The 20,466-nt window shown below is 40.4% G+C and overlaps 1 protein-coding gene across 1 annotated transcript in view; it reads left to right on the plus strand.

The window, feature by feature from the left end:
* Positions 1–1,046: 1,046 nt before the first annotated feature.
* The window catches only part of LOC129701743 (collagen alpha-1(XXIII) chain-like), a 134,102-nt gene continuing 114,682 nt past the window's right edge, over positions 1,047–20,466 (plus strand). The window contains exons 1-2 of the mRNA XM_055643145.1: positions 1,047–1,943; positions 14,854–14,923. Coding sequence (XP_055499120.1) covers positions 1,665–1,943; positions 14,854–14,923 — 349 coding nt within the window. The 5' untranslated portion in view covers positions 1,047–1,664. The remainder of the gene's footprint in view (positions 1,944–14,853; positions 14,924–20,466) is intronic.

Genomic DNA, 20,466 nt, shown 5'->3' on the forward strand with positions numbered 1-20,466 from the left:
CAGGTAACGTTGTAGGAGATATAGGAAGAAGTTTAGGGAAGTTTTGCTTCCACCCAGAGGGTGGTTGAAACCTGGAGCAGCCTGATGCATTTAGAAGGCAGATACTTCCACAACATTTAAGAACTATTTAGATGAACACTTGAAATGGCAAAATTTAAAAGAATAAGGGTTGCATGCTGTCTGCAGTCCCAAACAAGGTGAGCCGAAGAGCCCGTTTGAGTATAATAAGAGTGGATGACTGTAGTTCAGCCGGCACTTAGAACGATCAGATTTGGTGAGAAAGTAGATGGATTGACTCAACCCAAAATAACCACTGACCTTCCTTTCCCTTCCTCCCCCATACCCCCTTCGCCGCCATCCCCTCCCCTGCTATCCTACCCACTTCCAACCCTTCTCCCACACTACCCCCCTTCTCTCACTACCCCCTTCTTCTCGCCAACCTTCAACCCTCCCCACTCCCCCTTCCTCCACCAGCCCTTCTCCAAACCATACCCCTTCTTCTACCGCCACACCCTTCTCACACAACACCACCCCTCTTCCTCCCATACCCCATCTCCCTCCCCACCCCTCCTCACTGCCACATCTACCCACTTCCCCCTCTACCCCCACCCCCTTCTTCTCCCTTACCCCTCTCCACATCTCCCCCACACCCCACTCCCCCTCGTACCCCCCTTCAGGCGCGGAGGGAGCGTCAGTCTGACCGCGGGTACTCCACAGCTCGCCGTTGGAGGGTGACCGAGAGCCAGGAGATCGGCGGCGGAGACGGGACACCGGGGCAACGCCGCGCTGCAACCGTGGCTCAGCGGAGCTGGCGGAGAGCTGCTCGCACCAGTGAATAATCCGCCAATTATCCGGCGACTTCTCTTGAAAACGACTACGCAGTGGAGGAATTTAAAAAAAAAGAAAACAACAGCGAGAAGAGAGTGAGTGGGAGTGGACAAGCCCGGGCAACACAAACATTACTTTATTTTGAGTTCAACGGCGAGTGTGTGAATCCTAATCACTGGGTGAGAAACTTTTGGTCGGAAGGTGTACAATGTTTCACCGTTACTAATTTCTGTTGCTGTGTGTGTGTGTGTGTGTGTGTGTGTGTGTGGGGGGGGCATTTATTTCAGTTTCAAGCATTTTGGAAGTCATTTTCCAAACTACAATTGGTTTCTTGATAAACGCTTGAAGTTGCTGCATGATTTTAGAGTGAGTTTGCAGTGTGCTTTGGCATGTGTGCCAGCACTAGGGTGGGCGTGGTGTACACTCATTGTGCGGAGCAAGCTTCGCGTGTAAATACTCCACATCTGGCCAGAGGGAATAGAGGTGGAGAATCAATTGCAGCATTTATTCCCAGGGTTGGCTAATCGCAGGCAAGCCATTTATTGTCGGAACTTGACAAACCCTCAAAACTTTCTATCTGTCCTTATTTTTTTAAAAGACGGCGCGTTTTGCCACAGTAACTTGGGAGAACACTAACGTGGACCGTGACAGTGACACTGGGCACATTGGGGTAAAAAACCCCATCGCACAACGGCGAAATCCCATAAATCGCCAGGGATCTTGAATCGCTTTTATTTTTCTACCGGCAGAACTTGCATCGTCTTTTATTTTCTTCTTGACTGGTCTTTCCTTTTTTAAACCCCGAAGAAGCATTTCTCTTTGGTGCAGCAAAAAGGATGGGCAAGAATCACCAGTCACTCAATGTTGGAGAATGTCAAAAGCAAATGGTACCCACATCAGAATCCACAGCCTGTTTGAGGACGCTGCCCACGCTGACCAGCTTACTGTTGTCAGTCGCTTCTGTGGGGTGTTGTCTGTTATTAAATGTTAGGACGGCAGTGTTGCAAGATAAAGTCAGGCTGTTGGAAAATCAAAAAGGAAGCATTTCATTGCAAGCAGCGCGGGACGATGCAGATTTATTCGTGCTACAGAAAAGAATCGACCAACTTCAGGAGGTAAATGATTGTGTAATGTGTGTAGAGCGGTTGGCAATGTACGGGATGCATCTTGTTACCAAGATTTAAGTATAAGTTGCCTCCTTCGTCCGGTATTTTGTTCTTGGTCGTGCGCCTTGTTGCATTCATTCACTTATCTCCGCTTACTTTCAATGGAACATAATACGATTGCTAGATGTTAACACGTGCAAACAATAACTGAGTTGGCCTTGCACCTTTACTTATTGTTTTGAGTTAGTGATGTGCTATTTGTAATCATGCAGACACATTTGTACCTACTTCATACTTTTTGTCTGGATATCTGTGAATGACACACCAAATACATCACAAATTTACTAAGGATTTTAACCCTTGCTTCGCAGACTGGTCAAGAGTCAAGAGTGTTTTATTGTCATATGTCCGGGGTGAGACAACGAAATTCTTACTTGCTGCAGCACAACAGAATATGTGAATATGTAAACATTGTATATAACAGGAAAAAAAATAAAAAGCTCAATAAATAGCAAATGTAATGCAAATAACAAATAATAATATAGTCTTTTGCAGTTCAGAGCTCACGGCTTATTCATTGTGTTTAATAGCCTGATGCCTGTGGGAAAGAAGCTGTTCCTGAACCTGGACGTTACAGTCTTCAGGCTCCTGTACCTTCTTCCTGATGGCAGGGGTGAGATAAGTGTGTGGCCAGGATGGTGTAGGCTGCCTTTGTTGATGATTTTGACTGCCTTTTTGAGGCAGCGACTATGATAGATTTTTTTTATTGCTTACAAGTTTATTTGTGTTTGTATTTTTTTAACATGTTCAATAAATTAATAATAATTTTAAAATAAATAAATAAATAAAATAGATTACAATAGACTGGTGATTAGATTACCAACATTACTAACATTTTCCATAAACCTTTTCCAAAAATCACTATTAAAGTCTTTGGTATTTTACAGCAAAGGGATAAAGGTACACAACAACCAAGATAAATGTAGTTAGTGTTGATAGTTGCTTACTTACAAAAATAGATTAAGTTTCCTGCTTCCTTTGATTGACTTACAAGGATGGCATCACGGACAAGAGATTACAAGTATCACTGAGGAATAAACTGCTTAGGTCTTTTTCTGTAACAAAAAAAAGGTTGAGACCTGATGCCATACTTACTTTCCAAGAGCTTCTTTAGCTCAACATCATATTCTCCACCTTTGAGGGAGTTATAGAGTCCTACAAAGTGGAAAAAGGCCCTTCAGCCCAACAGTCCAAAACTAGGGACTGAAAATATAACATAGATCAATTGGCGAAATTAGAAGAATGTTCTTTACTAAGTGACCGATTAGAATGTGAAACAGGCGACTAAATGGAATGTTGAGGGAGGACCACTGATGATGAAAGGAAGGCTGGTAATGTAATTAAGGAGAAACCAATAAAAATGATTATGGGTTTATTGATAGGGTGAGGCAAAGCAAGAGGTGGGTGCCCTAGAGTATAAACACCGTAATAAGCGTGTTGGGCTGAATGGCTTGTTTCTGAGCTGTAAATAGTATGACAGACTCCATAATAATTGTAACACAATATGTTACAAATACATAACTACATGTAAATATTTCATATTGCATCATTTTCTATACTCGGGCGTTCTGTCGATAATTTCAATTGTTTCCTCAGTTCATATAAGTTGTATTCCAATTTGTACCAAAAGTGAATCAATTTTTGTGAATGGAATGTGCTTAAAAACTTCACAATTTACTCTAAATGACGTGTATCCAGTATTACTAATCGAGGCAGATAAGCAGTTAATGATATTTGCATGTTATTGAGAAACAATTGCGCACAAGATTTCTTCCTGGAATGAGACTTTGTCCTTGGAGGAAAGATTGGATAAAATTTGTGTAACACTGATTTGAGAACAGGAAGTAACCACAGTCAGACATAGGACCCTGAGAGAGATTAACACGGAGAACATTCTACCTCCAGGGAACATAGTTTCAGGAGAAGGGATGACCAATTAGAGTCAAGAGTGTTTTATTGTCATACGTCCCAAAATGGAACAATTATATTCTCACTTGCAGCAACACAACAGATATGTTTACATAATACTCTATATAACCCATTATAAACAACAAAGTTCAGTATATATAGAAACAGACTAATGTGTAGATAATAGCATTGCCATTAAGGCTGATATGCTGAGAAATTTATTTGCACAGCCGATTGTGAATCTTGGGCATTCTCAATGTTAGAGAGGTGAGGATGCTTGGTTACTGAGTGTATTCAAGACTTGATCCATAGATTTTTGGACATTATGGAAACAGCTAGGAATGTGAATTCATTGGAGTTTAGAAGGATGAGGGGGATCTTATAGAAACATATACAATTATAAAAGGACTGGACAAGCTAGATGCAGGAAAAATGTTCCCAATGTTGGGCAAGTCCAGAATCAGGGGCCACAGTCTTAGAATAAAAGGGAGGTCATTTAAGACTGAGGTGAGAAAAAATCTTTTTCACCCAGAGAGTTGTGAATTTATGGAATTCCCTGCCACAGAGGACAGTGGAGGCCAAGTCACTGGATGGATTTAAGAGAGAGTTAGATAGAGCTCTAGGGGCTAGTGGAGTCAAGGGATATGGGGAGAAGGCAGGCACGGGTTATTGATAGGGGACGATCAGCCATGATCACAATGAATGGCGGTGCTGGCTCAAAGGGCCGAATGGCCTCCTCCTGCACCTATTTTCTATGTTTCTATGAATTTGCGACACAGGATTGGTAATGATCCTTTTGAATGGTAGAACAGACTGAAGTAACCATAAATTTACTCTAGCCTTAAATCATATTAATATTCTGACAACATTTTGCAGAAAGTAGGTGAAGATATGATCTACTTTTAACTTGCATGGTTGAAACATAGTCAATGATATTTGCTGAGCACGGTAATTACGTACCCGATTCCGTTCGTTTGAAACATGACAATCCTAAATCATTGCCTTTTACATAATGCTTCAGGTTTCAGTCGCAGAATTTTTAAACAACTTATAACTTTGGGCATGTAATTGTAGGATTTCATTTAATTATTGCATTGACAATCTGTGCCAACCTCCTCAACTCAGACATTAGGGATAATTTTATTACATGCTACAAAAACACCAGTCACTAAGCCATGAAATAAAAATGTGTATCTGCTTATTAGGACACATTACACAGGTATTCAGTCTCGTCCACGTAATGAAAACATTACAACTAAAAACTAATTACAGTAGTTCTGTATGTTTACAAAAAAGCTCAAAGAGTGAGGTGGATGGTTTGTTTGTGGCACCAAGTTTGTCAGTGATCAGTCAGTATGTCTGATTCATATGGAGAAAATTGCCGGTGAGTAAAAACATGAACACATTAATAATAAGGGTAAGCACGACAAGTAAATACTTTGGGAAAGTTAAGTCAAGGTATTTGTCCATTAAATTAATTTGTCCATTAAAAGAGATGTATGAATAAGTGAATTATTTGAAAGTGTTGACGTTGGTCCTTCGAACCTGCTATACCAATTAAATGAAGTTGTAGCTGATCCGACTAACTTCAACTCTGCGTTCCCACTCCATCCCCAGTAACTTTCACTTCTTTGCAGATCAAGCATCTGTCCATCCCTGATAGATAAATATTTACCGATTCTTTGTACATTGCCCTATGAGAGGGAAATAAAACACCCCATCTTTGACTTAAAATGGTAACCTCTAACTTCCTGTCATTCTTGATTCTACCACATGAGAAAATATACTCCTTAAGGGCCTGTTCCACTTTCCCGAGTTATTCACGAATTCTCCCGAGTTTTCCCCTTGATTCAAACTCGCAGAATGTTCATAACGGGCCCGTGGATACATCGTAGCAGCTCGTTATGCCAGCTGTAGGTACTTGGGGCAACAGGTAAGTCGGGACGTTTTTTCCAGCCTCATTAAAAAATGTCGACGAGTAAAAAAATAGTCGGGAGGATGCCCCGAGTTCCTACAGCTGGCATAACAAGCCGCTACGATATATCTACGGACTTCTACGTCCTTCTACGGACCCGTCACAAACATTCTACGAGTTTGAATCAAGGGGAAAACTCGGGAGAATTAATGAATAACTCGGGAAAATTTGTGAATAACTCGGGAAAGTGAGACAGGCCCTTAACGTACTTCCCCGTCAAGACTTCTCAGGGTGTTATTTAAAAAAATCACTGCTCATTTTGAAACCCAGCATATACATGTCTAGAAAATTGTGCTCTATCAATCTCTGATACCGATGATGGCTGCATAGTTCATTTTTAAGTAACATGCTTTTTGTTACTTTTAAGAACAAACTATAAATTAGAAATTTTAAACTAAAAGAAACGTTGGAAAACTCAGCTAGTCAGATAGCATCCCCAACAGTCAGTATTTCAGGTTTCCACTTTTTAAAAAAAATCAGTTCTGTGAAAGGGAAAGCCACAAATGCTGGAATTAGGAGCAACGAAAAACAATACTCAGCAGATTAAGTAGCATTGGAGGAAAAGCGATGGTCAACATTTCAGGTCTTGGCCTTGCATTAAGACAGAACATGTAGAAGATGATAGCCAGATGATAGAGATGAGAGGAAGGGATGAGATGATGTAGGTTGGCGATAGGTGGAACTAGGAGAGGTGGAGAATGATAGGTAAGTAGACCCAGGTATAGATAAGGGAGTTTTTAGACAGTGGGTGGCGTGTGATAGATGGAAACAGAAAAGAGGGTAAAATTTGGGTAGATGTGGCCAGAAATATATAGATCGATTCTTGATTAGTACAGGTGTCAGAGGTTATGGGGAGAAGGCAGGAGAATGGGGTTAGGAGGTAGAGATGGATCAGCCATGATTGAATGGTGGAGTAGATGATGGGCCGAATGGAAGAAGATGTGGAAACAGATAAGGGAGGAATGATGGATGGACAGATGGATCTGAATGGGGGATAGAATAGGAAAGGTAGGCTATGGGTGAAGGCCAAGACCCAGCTGGATAGGTGTGTGGGTGTTAGGAAGATGGGAGGGAGGGTAACAAGGGATGGCAAAGGTGAACAATGGGAGAGAGAACCTGAGTGTACCAGTAAGAGTGAGAAAGGAAGACAGGGAGTGTGGAATATCTGAAATTAGTAAACGCAGTGTTCGAGCCATTGAGATGTGAGCTGCCCATGTAGAATAAGGTGTTGTTCTCCTACTTTACGTTTGGCTTCACAGTGGCCGTGGAGAAGACCAAGGACAGTTAGCTCAGCATGGAAATGAGGAGGCGAGTTGAAACCACATGCAACTGGAGGGTCAAAAGGGTCTTTGCGGACAGAATGCAAGTTCCCAGCAAAACGATAGCCAAGTATGCACTTGGTCTCGCCAGTAGAGAGGAGACCTCATCGAGACCACCAAATGCAATAGATGAGTTTGGAGGAGATGCACGTGAATCTCTGTCTCATCTAGCAGCTGTGTAGATCTGTGGTGGTGCTGGAGCCGTGGAGACAAGTGTTGCAACTCCTATGGTCCATGGGAAAGTGCCAGGAAACAGGGAGGGGTGGATGGAGAAGGGTGAATGCACCAGAGAGAGAGAGAGTGCTCCCTGTGGAAAGCAGAGCATGAGGGAGAGGGAAGATGCGAGTGGTGATGGGATCCCGTTGTAGTTGACAACGGTTGATGTGCTAGAAATAGACGGTGCACTGAAAGGTGAAGACCAAGGGAAGTCTATCTCTGTTCTGTTTGGAAGGGTGGGTGGTAATAACAGAGAAATGGAGGAAATGTGAGTGAGGCTCCATGAACTGTAGTGGCGGGGTAGCCATGGTTCCTGAAAAAGGAGGACATTTCAGAAACATTTCAGAGGTTTTCAGTAGGGGTAAAGTGGGGAAGGCCTGTGTAGAATAAAGGGAGTGTCTGCGTGAGGATGAGCAAAATGGCTTGCTGAGAACAGGTATCAGCACATTAAGCCACCATGCCTGTGTGGTGAGTTGTTAATGGTAAGGTGCTGGGACATGCCCAGCAATCAGGACGTGTGTAGGGTAAACAGAAAATGGAAAGACCAACTAGTTCAAACAGCAGATTTCACCAAACCCATTGAGTTCCTTCAGTCTCCAGCAATTATGAAAGGAGAAACAGTTACAGTTTTTGTTGAGGGATCCTTCATCAGAGCTGAGAGAGAGAAATAAAAGATATTCTGGAAAGCAGCAAAATGTGGATGAAACCAAGGGAATTTCTCTGATGTGTGGCAGATGGGATAGGGTAATGTGGTTGTGTAACCTGTGGCTGATGTCACAAAATATGCAGCCAAGTCTGCAGTGTTAGAATGAGACCCAATGCAACCTCACCTGTCCAGGCATGTTGCAGCCTTCCAGACAACATCACATTCTTTCCTTTTCGATGGCACACTCTTTCATCCTGTCAATTTCAGAACCATTTCCAACTGTCATTCTTTTTTTCTTTCCTCCCTCTATGCATCCTTGTGTGTTGAATGTGTTGCAGGGAGCCCGAACCACAACATCCACAAATTACACAACTATAGTCCCTATGGTAAAAGCTGCCCTGGTTTCTGTAATGCCTCGTTAACCTATCAACTTGACGACCTTCACCAACAACCTATTCCCACAGCGACCACAACTAATCTTTCACTTTGCTGTATTCATCTTTATACCACCAACTTTAATTTTTTGTTCCCCTTTTTCCAGTTTAGATAGAGACTTCGACCTGAAAAAATAACTGCAGCTTTACCTGCTAAATGTTTCCAAAATGTTCAGTTTTGAATGTAAATGAGTTTGTTATCTCAGTACTTAGTTTAAAGATACAGTGTGGAGAACGGACCCTTTGTCCCACTAGCTCCACGCTGGCCAGCGATCCCCATATACTAGTTCTCTCCTAACACGGGACAATTTACAGAAGCCAATTAACCTACAAATATGCAATGTGGGAGGAAAGCGGAGTAAACCCAAGCAGTAGAATGTACAAACTCCGTACAGAGAGCACGTGTGCTCAGGATCGAACCCGGGTCTCTGGTGTTGTAAGGGAGCAGCTCTACTGCTGCGCTTGTTTCTATGTGCTTGTTTCAAGCCTGCACCTTGGACTTGGACAAATAAGTGGTACATGAGAACAAAAGTAGAAGTTATCAAGCACACTGAACTCATTTTGACATTCATTAAGGTTATGGCTGATTAGGTATACCCTTACTATTTTGGGGGATTCCATTAAATGGTTTTAGCATGGAGTAATGCTGATTGATGAGCTGAGTAGGACACTTCCATGGTCGTATGAGAAGAAACTGTGGCATTCAAGATCATTGTTGACGAACACCAGTTGAATTTAATTATATATCACTGCATCCCATCCTAAGCTGGTGGTTTGGTCTTAGATACTAGTGAGTATGTTTGTTTCTGTGAGTATGGTAGTGCAGTCTATTGCTCAACATGATTTCATTTTGGAAATGAAGGCCATTTTTCAAACCTGTCCATTTCTTCTCTGCCAATTTTCTCTCATTGTTCCTGATTTTTTTTTTTAGGGTAGTGTTTCATGACTACCAGCAGTCCTCTGCGCCTCATTCAATTGGCAAATATTTGCCTATAGCTAGCTTTCCCTATATTGGAAGGGGATCAATTTGCTTTTCCTTTTCTCTCTGGAATACTAATCGTGTTTAGTGCTCTGATTTCTGTCCTGACTGCGATCAGCTAACCTGGTACGGATGTGCATTACTTGAGGACTTTCTAGAATGCATATTTCAATATCTCCTTGTCCAATATACAGTAATATCTGACAAGCTCTAACTCGGGGTACTGGTACTTACTATAAACTAAAGAAAAAAACTAATAATGCTGTTTAACAGGAAAAATGGCAGGGGAAAGAATGTATCTGGTAAGAATGAAACCTTTTGGAATACTGTTTAGCAGTTTATTTTTATTCCATGCTCTATCTGTTTGCCTACGTGGAGTAATAATGGTCCTGTTTTTGAGGTTGAGGATGGCAACTGTACAGCCATTGCCATTATTACACTGTGCACCCATCAACAACCTCCCGGGAGTGCATATGCATTGTCAGTAACTTCATGCTCCACAGTTGTGTGGAATTTGTTTTCAACCTTCACGAGCATTAAATACAGGTATCAATCAATTAACCATGAAGTTAAGGATGTAGATAATCGTAGTCGTACAGCACAGAAGTATGCCCTTCAGCCCATCATGTCTACAATGATAATCAAGTTCTGATGTGTTCTATTCCAATATACCAGCAACTGGTCCTTGGTGCACTATCTCTGGTGATCATCCCTGATGTTACTAATCCACCCAACATTCTGCCTTGCTATTGTCACTTCTCCAAACATTTGTCTCCCCTTGTGGGACCATCTGTCCAATGTTTAGTCTACTTGATGATCTCGCCTGTACTAGATATCCTTAAGATTGACATATTGACAACTGATACCAGAAATGAGAAGCTATTGCTACGTTGATTGGCAAAACAGCATTTTATGTTGGTCCGTGGTGAGCATCTTAGCGTTGTCACTGACTGTAGTATCTAGGCAAGTAAATGGGTCATCCAGATGCTGCCTGACCAGCTGTGTTTCTCCAGCACTTTGTTCCTTGCTGAAGATTCCAGCATCTGTAGTTCCTTGTGTGTCCAGGCAAGTAAAGCAGAACTGCCAGCCCATAATATGAACCAGATACAACCAGAGCTCAAAGCATTCTTTGATAAATGTGGAAAACACTATATACCTTTTTCTTTCATCCTTTACACAATTTCCATTGAGCTCAGATAAAGCTCAGTTGGTAAATGTGTTACCTGGATTATATTCAGTTCAGCCAATCAGTCAAGGTTCACGTTACACCCCTCTTGTTCCAAATAATCCGATTTCAGTTCAAGTGTAAAATTAAGAATATCAAAACGCAAACGGAATTGATCATCTTTCCTGCATTTACTCTCTGAATCAATATAGTCAGGTTTGTAAGCAATACCTACTATTCTGAATTTTATACAGCGTGTTGTCCTACTTGATGCCCTATATTTCTCTGCAGTACATGATGTGCATCATCACTTCCAGTGACACTCTTAATTTTTTTAACAAGAACTTTCCTGATTTTCACAATAGACAGAATGGCTTCTCTTTCCTTACCTGCAGCACTGAGAGTTCCATCTTTGGTCTTGTTCATTCCCAGCTCCCCCGAACAACCCTCCCCCCTCCATTGCCTTTATGTTTTTTTTTAATAGAAACATAGAAAATAGGTGCAGGAGTAGGCCATTCAGCCCTTCGATCCTGCACCGCCATTCAATATGATCATGATCTGACTCTTCAACATTCAGCCTCACAAAATCTACGCAGATCCCAAATAAACACTGGGAAACCACCATGCCCAGCCTCTGCACAATTTCTGAGTAGCTCAATGATACCTGATGCCAGGCGCACCCAAAGCCTTTCCATGATAAAGGCTGCTTGACTCTTTTCCTCATCTCTAACCGGGCCTCAACACAGTTCCTGTCGAAATCATCACCCATAGCTTTATGCCTTCACATTTCTCCAATGTTTTGCTGGCCAGCCTTCTCTATCTTCTTACTCTTCAAAATCATCCAGAACTTCTGCCTCATTCTATTCCTATGACGTCTTGCTGATCCATTACCCACATTCTCCTTGACCTCAAAGCACTTAGTACTCAAACTGATCATCTTTGGTTTGGTCCTTATCTTTTCACTAATCTTTTCATACATCATAACGCCCAGAACCCTCTCTATATCTGACTTTGGATTCTTGTGTGTGTCCTCCACTGTTGGACCCATCAGAGGTGGTTGTGTTTTCAGCAACTTAGAACCTTAACCTGAAACACCTCAGGCCATCTTTGATGAGTACTGCAGGCATCTGTAAAATTGTGTGACTTTGCTACTGTGTCACCCACTTCAGCACAAGCTGTCATCATCTCCATACATAATTATTCTTGTGTTTTCCTGGGCAGTCTCCCATTTCTTCATCTTGGTAAACTTTGGCCTTTTGAAGACTTTGTTCAGTTCAGTTTATTGTCACGTGTACCGAGGTACAGTGAAAAGCTTTTAGTTGTATGCTAACCAGTCAGCAGAAAGACAATAAATAATCTGAATCTGAATCTGACATGTTTACAATCATTCCATTTACAGTGTTTAGATACATGATAAGGGAATAACGTTTAGTGCAAGGTAAAGGCAGCAAAGTCGGTCAACGATAGTCCGAGGGACATCAAAGAGGTAGATAGTAGTTCAGCACTGCTCTCTGGTTATGGTAGGGTGATTCAGTTGCCTGATAACTGCTGGGAAGAAACTGTCCCTGAATCTGGCGGTGTGCATTTTCACACTTCTACACCCTTTGCCTGATGGGAGAGAAGAAGTGGCCAGGGTGTGACTCGTCCTTGATTATGCTGCTGGTCTTGCCGAGGCAGCGTGAGGTATAAATTGAATCAATGGAGGGGAGGTTACTTTGTGTGAAGGCCTGGGCTGCGTCCACAATTCACTGCAATTTCATAGAAACATAGAAAATAGGTGCAGGAGTAGGCATTCTGCCCTTCGAGCCTGCACCGCCATTCAATGTGATCATGGCTGCTCATCCAACTCAGTATCCTGCACCTGCCTTCTCTCCATACCCCCTGATCCCTTTAGTCACAAGGGCCACATCTAACTCCCTCTTAAATATAGCCAATGAACTGGCCTCAACTACCTTCTGTGGCAGAGAATTCCAGAGATTCACCACTCTCTGCGTGAAATTTTTTTTTCTCATCTCGGTCCTAAAAGACTTCCCCCTTATCCTTAAACTGTGACCCCTTGTTCTGGACTTCCCAAACATCGGGAACAATCTTCCTGCATCTAGCCTGTCCAACCCCTTAATAATTTTGTAAGTTTCTATAAGATCCCCCCTCAATCTTCTAAATTCTAGCGAGTACAAGCCGAGTCTATCCAGTCTTTCTTCATATGAAAGTCCCGACATCCCAGGAATCAGTCTGGTGAACCTTCTCTGCACTCCCTCTATGGCAAGAATGTGTTTCCTCAGATTAGGAGACCAAAACTGTACACAATACTCCAGGTGTGGTCTCACCAAGACCCTGTACAACTGCAATAGAACCTCCCTGCTCCTATACTCAAATCCTCTTGCTATGAATTTCTCACGATCTTGGATGGAGCTGTTCCCAAACTTTGTTGCCCTGTCTTATCTTTACATATTCCCGATCAACAACCCTGTATTTGCTGATTCTGACTTTAACTCTTTGAATGTTAAATTCTCATCCTTATACCTGTACTTACATTTTTTGATGTTCATTATGTCCCCTTATCGTTGCTGAAACCTACTACATTCTTATGGTTCTGTTCTTTGGTGCAATGTCCCTTTTGACGTCATCTCCCATCTCTCCACTATTCAAGGCTGTTAAGCAGCTGGGATTTTTTTTTCTAATGAATAATATTTCAATTTTACTCTGGTTTGGAATCTCTAACATTGTGTCTCTGTGAAGTGATTTTACAAATAAATATTTGCTCCATAATTACAAGTTGTTGATAAATCATTGGGTCTATTAGGATTTTTTAATTCCAAGTCGTCTTCGGATTGAGCATCAAGTTTGGGTTATAATCAGTACCCTACAGGTAGAATATAGAAACATTAATTAGTTTGATTGGGTATTCAGATGACTGTTAAAAATGCAATACACCCAGTATTGAATTAGATGAGATGTTTAACAAAGGTAAAATGTTCTAGGTGATAATTTGAAAGTGGAGGTATTAATACTGATATTTTGGTTAATATATAAATCTCAATCAACTTCAACAGAACATTATTATTTAGGCAATATCACATTTCTGTTTGCAAAAGGTTACCACCTGCATATTTGCACCATATTTTCTACATCACAATGGGGACCACTTCTTTGGTGTAATGTGTTAAGGAATGTGAAAGGTGTTATTTAACAGCAAGACTTCATTTTCATTTTTATATTCCTAAATCACTACTAACGGTAAAGGTATGCAATAATCACTCAAAGGTCGAAACTGCTTACAAGGAATGCCGAGGTGGTGGTTGACGGTAAAGTATATGTCCACATGCAGAGGCAGAGAAATAATACAAATGCATTTTAAAGTATCTTATAATCTTTAGTTGCATGATATTATGATTAGTGCACAGTTTTGCTGCTTAATGTGCCAATGAGCACACATGCTTAACAGCAATGCACTGTTCTTGTTGCAACTAAATAAAAAATCTAATTGAAGTATTTGAAAATCCAGATGTGATACATATCCATTAAAAAGATAGTTAGTAATAGCAGTATTTTGCTGCTTTTATGAGTTTTCTAGTCTGTTGTTGAATATGCTGCACAGCTATTTAGCAATACTGTAGTACATATGCAACTGTAACACTAAACAGAGCGTTGCACAAAATACTTTTTTTCACTAGTGGCTTTGTTTCATATTAGCATTTATCTTTGCTATTTTGCCAGCTCACAGCTGTTTAGCAATGTTGATTGGTTGCATAGCAGGTCTTTATTGTCACGTTTACTTAGATACAGTGAAATTATTTGTTTTACATACCATCCAGTAAAATCATAAACACAATCGTACATAGGTACAAAAGTGTAACGACTGTAGTGTAAAAGTAGATTTCCTCCGAGGCGGCAAACAAAGAATCGTCACATTCCCGGCGCCAACTTGCAAAATAATAAAAACTAGATGAAGAGGGAAAGGAATTGGTGATGAAATTCAAGAGAAGTTTGAAAAGGATTTCTGGTGTCTGAACAATGAAAGCATCACCGCTAAACTAACCAAAAAAGGAATCTGGAACTGATTAGCACAATCAAACCATCACATTAGAATTAGAAATACAATAAAACAAGACCTTTTGTAGTTTGATGTGGGGAATTGTAATTCAAGCACGTATGATCATTATATTTAATCATCGTGAATTTTACTGTGCAATTAATATATTGTTTTATTTCCATAGGAGTTAACCAACACAGTCGGAAAAATCCGGACAATTAGGGAGGTTACGTCTGATTGTCTTTGCCCGCCAGGTGAGTGAATTACGTTTCTGTAGCTTACTCAATCTAACTATGCTTAGCCTAACATCAGGGGCAACACAGTGGTGCAGTGGTAGATTTGCTGCCTTACAGCACCAGAGACCCGGGTTCGATCCTGACCACGGGTGCTGTCTGTACAGATTTTGTACGTTTTCCCCGCGACCACATGGGTTTTCTCAGGTGCTCCGATTTTCCTCCATATCCAAAGACATACAGGTTTGTAGGTTAATTGGCTTCGGTAAAAATTGCAAATTGTCCCTAGTGTGCAGTGCATGCAAGTGTAACGGGGATTGCTGTTCAGCGCCGTCTCGGTGGGCCGAAGGGCCTATTTCCATGCTGTATCTCAAAATTAACCTCAACTAAATTTCTGTGAACTCAGATTGGTGTCCTTTTGGATGAAGTTTTAGCAGTGCAAGATTTGCATCTGATTGTTAAAATGCTCCACTGCCCATCTTCCTCCTTCCCTCGACATGCATGGCAGCCCTCAATTTCTTGCAGTCAAAAGGGTGAGTGGTAAAGATTGCAGCTTAAATTGAGACTTGGGGATTTGAACAGAGAAGATGCAGACCCCCAGCTAATTTTCTCCAACCATTATGTTTTTTGAACTAGTGATTGAAAATGAATGTCTGATTGATTAAGGTTGTGAAAGAATATCAATCCTTATTTTATTATATAATTTATAACATTGCTTTTCAGATTAGGCTCTTGACAAAGTTTCTCAACACAGTTTTACTTAACCAGTTTCATAATTGAAAGATAATTTTGTTTGGGATATAGTAATATAGCTGGAAATTCAACGTTTCAAATGATCCGAGCAATCAATTTCTCACAAGAAAGCAGTTTGTTGATTCACATTGTAAATGTTTTAGAGAATAGATAGTTCCAGCAATGATACCTTAATTCAAGTGAGGGTTCCAAGATCACTTTTGTTTCTGCAAAGCATTCAGAAAGGAAACTGAAGGTGAAATGAAAATAAGATAGTAACTCAAATACATTATAGGAAGGTTAAGAGTATAATTGCTGCATTCTTTATTTGGTTTCTGCTTCCCCAAGGTGTCTTTATCAACCATGAAATCCACTTCCAGCTCTGACCACAGTCCCACTAAAATACTTACCATCTAAAATCCTTGCCTGCCCAAGTGCAAATTGTCATTGGAAGGAGCTTCCCTTCCCTGTATTGTACCAATTGCATTGGAGCTTGCGTCATTACTTATCTCAAAAAAAACCTCTCCTGACCCTTAAAACCTTACAAACCAGAACCTTACCATCATCATCTCTTCTCGAACCCTCTGTACAATTTCTCCCTTCCCAAACCTGTGGCCAACTTCATGTATGAGTCCTCATAATCCAGTCTCCAAAGCAGCTTGAACACTGGATAAGGCAGCACAGTAGCACAGCAAATGGAGCTATGACCAACTGTACTTCATTCCAGGAGCGTAATGATAAATGTGTGAATGAGTGTTTCATTATTTTTATTTTGATTATTCACAGACACCTTCAAAATGTATGAAAAGAATAGTCCAGAGAAAAAGCAAATATTTAAAACATAAAGTCTGCATTATCCTCTTTGTGAACCTTGCGCTCACATCAAAGGTGGAACCAATTGTGATCCAGATGCTGCTTAATTTTGACATTGACAGTGATTTATTTTGATAATCTGTAATGGGAATGGTATGACTTATGTTTGAGGGGGAAAAAAAAACAGATGTAATTTCTAGCCATCAGCACTTTTTCCAGGTTCCCTGCAAACCTTGTGTCCCCCCCCCTGCCCCCAGCTCCACTGCCACTAATGTGGTTGATGTGCGAGTGATTTCACTTTAAGCCAAATTTGAAACCAATGATATTTAATGACATAATGAGAGCCTCGGGGTGTGTTAATAGCATATTGTAAAAAGGAAAATAATACGATTGGTTTTGTGCTTTGCGAATAAAATTTGTTCAGTACTTTTGAAATAATGAAGAGAGAAAAGTACTGTGTTACAGCAATGAAAAGCAAAGGAAAGGTTAGATGGTGTACATTCTGTGTAAACAGTTCCCGTATCCAGTCATTTCTTTAAAAATGAGCACAGTATTCCAAGTATGCAGCTCCACGCAGATGGGATATTTTAAATATATTGCTGTACTTAACTGGTATTAGCTTTTTTCTGTCTTGGTGGCTGAAGGTCATCTTCCAGGGTAGTTCAAATGCTGATTTCCATTGAACTGCTAACTGTTACAACATGTGGGGGCTGTTCCTATAATATGTACTCTGCCCCGTCATTGATAAACTGTCTATTGACATACTTTCAATAATAGGTTTGTTGATACACCACTTAATCATGAAGATAGTTTGGGTGTACTGCCAACATTATTGGTTGGGCAGAAGGTTACTTTTCTCGACTATTGCTCACATCAACCATGATAACTTGATCGCCATTGCAAATCTTCCTCATAAACTCAAACATGCCTCTTCTTCGTGCCTTTACTGACTTCCGGAAATTGAATTTATTGCCGACTGTTAAGGTTTAAGAGCACTGTTATAAATGGTGAAGTCCATCAGAAAGAGAAATTTAAGCTTGCATTACCAGTGTTGGCCACTGGGAGGCACATCCTACACGTGGTCGCCGTATCAGTATAAGCACTGGCAACACAAAACTCTTGCATCCGCCAGTAGGGCGTACTCACTGTATTGAAATATTGATAATAATTTGGTTGCAACTGCGAGATGCGGAAAATCCACATAAACTCTCTCGATCATGAAACACTTCTCAATGGAAGGGCCTAGATACTTTAGAGGCAGAAATGATATGGAAGGGACTCACGCAATGACCATTGCCAAAGTGTTCTTAGAGATTGGGGATCGCTTCAGAGCACAAAAATGTTTAACCTAGCTTTCACTGTCGTCTTGTCTGTCACCTCCACACTAAGAAACAACCAATAAATCCAGAGCCTGAGTGTCTCTTGTTTATTGATGATCAGATCAAAGTCAGTGCAAATCAGAGAACTATAAAATGTATTCCTTCCTTCCCTCTGATGATTATTTCATTGTTTAATATCCAGTTCCACTCAGAACAATCCATCTGGCCTTTTTTCCCCTTTACTACACTGCCAATAAGTATCACGCAATATAGTAAGTCAGCAAGAAATCAGTGCGCACAATCCTACACAAGTCTGTGCTATTAGTATCAAAGCACTACACAAGCACATTTTTTTTTCTTTTAAAAATGAAAACAAGCTGTGCTTATCTTTTCTCCTCGGGATGATCCTAGAAAAGAGGGCAATCTTAGCGGAAGAAAGTGATTGATGTAGTCCAGCCGGATCTAGTGATAGGCTGGGTGCCAGACATGCTCAAGATTAAGCAATAGCAATGTAAAATATTACAAGCACCATGAACAAAAATACTAGTGCAGATACAGTATCAAGTTATAACTCAACTTAACTGTTGCTGAGGGCTTGCACTGAATTTGATGCAAATGCAAAGTACAGTTCAATAAAAATGAAATAAATCAATATTGAATAAATGCTTCCTTAAATTTATATCTGTCATAAAAATCTGATAGAATATACTTGTATTCATTATTTTAGTTGAATTTGTGCGATTGCTTTAAATGTCTGCAAACATTTTGCTGCTAATCATACTGTGTAATGTATGCATATATAATACACGCTTCCTTCAGCTTTTATGCATGGTAAATGATGTTACTGAAGAATGAAGGTTGGCTTTGTTGGCTGAGCCTCCAGTAAGAGTGAGCAGGAGGAGAATCAGCAAGGAACGACTCCCTCAATAACATAATTTACCATGTTTAAAGGTCAAGAGTCAATGTTATTTATTATATATATACCGAAAACGGAACAATGACATTGTAAAGAAGGGTCTTGACCCAAGACATCACACATTCCATCTCTCCAGACGCCCCTGTGTTATTCTAGCATTTTATGTCCTTCTTCGGTGTAAATCAACATCTGTAGTTCCTTCCTACACAATTAAATTCTTACTTGCAGCAGCATAACAGGTCTGTAAACACAGTACTCATAGATAACATAATAAACACAAAAGAGAATAAAATAAAACAATATTAGTGCTAGTTAGAACTGGCCAATTTCATGGTAGATCATCCATCTGCAACATTAGCTCAGTTTTTTTCTCTATCCTACATCGTTTTTCAATATGCGAGGTGTTTCCAACACTGCATTTCATGACCACATCCCTCTAACTTTCCACATTTCATAGCTTTTATGTTGCTCTGTGTGAGGTCTCACAGAGAGGGGGAGGGGTTGGGAAATGAACGTATGGAGGAGTAGGGTGACATATGAGGGTGATGGTGGCAGAAGTCATTTCTGTACTTTGTTTATTATTCCTAAAACCATATTTGATCCCTACCTCCTCCCAACTTTTAATTTAAACCCTCCACAATAGTATTGCCAACATCATCACTTGTACAAGAAGGCTGGTCCCAGTTCTGTTGGATTGCAACCTATTGGTTTGAGTACGTCTGACCTGCCCCAAAATTGGTCCCAATGCATCAAATCTACAAAATTATGCTTATTTGAGGGATCCTGCTATTGTCTCGAGCTGCTTGATTAACCTGACTTCCTTAATGGATATAGATAGATAGTAGATTCTGGCTATTCTTTTCCTCCCTCCATGGATGTAGAATGCCAGGACATTTTTTCTAAGGATGATGCCGAATGCAGGAAAAGTCCAACTAAATATAATTATCAGTGCATTTCACCAAAACCAGGGAGTCTGAAGTTATATTCAAAAACTCAACAAGTAGACTTATTTCAGCAGTGCCTTCTTAAACAATTTTCTGCACATTAAGGAAAATATCTTTTTCAACAATGGGATGTACTGTCATAGAGAGAGACAAGAGGGGGAGGTGATACACGTGGCCAAAACAGATACTGCGTGTTCCTTCAACATACCCTGAAACTCAGTGGAAAGTATGGCTGGCTGCTTCTGTAATAGAATTCTGCTACACAGCAGCCCAATTAGAACTGGGACCACAAATGTGCATTTCCAGCTTCATATCCTAGGCTCAATTCTCTTTTCCAATAATCTGTAAGAGTGAAATTGAATGAAAGTTTCCAACCCATCTCAAAGGAGGATTTAATTTCCCCAAATTTTATCATTTTTTTCCTGAAAAATAACTAAGTAAATTATTTAATAATGGTCACTGACGCCATAACAGCTCTTCAAAAAAGTTAGAGATGCTCATTTAATATAAGCAACTAATGTAAAGCCAGGGAGGAAAATAATAAAAACCTGTCTACTATGTTTTAATACGTACTTAAAAAAAAGATAACCAATTTCACTTACATTATTGTGATGGAAAGCAAATTAACTACAGCAGATAAATAAGATTCAAGACATTTAAATTCTCATTACTATTCACTTTCCAAGGGATCAAGTTGCTGATTTTAATCAAGGATTTTAAGATGTAGGGACAGAACACAATTTAACATAAGTTTCCCGTTAAATGCAACATTTTCTTAAGCATGCAAATCATGTAATAAAATACTCCGCAGTGCGGTTTTAAAAATTGCCTTGTGCTGAG

The sequence above is a fragment of the Leucoraja erinacea genome, chromosome 11 (assembly GCF_028641065.1).
Source record: "Leucoraja erinacea ecotype New England chromosome 11, Leri_hhj_1, whole genome shotgun sequence".
Classification (NCBI taxonomy): Eukaryota; Metazoa; Chordata; class Chondrichthyes; order Rajiformes; family Rajidae; genus Leucoraja; species Leucoraja erinaceus.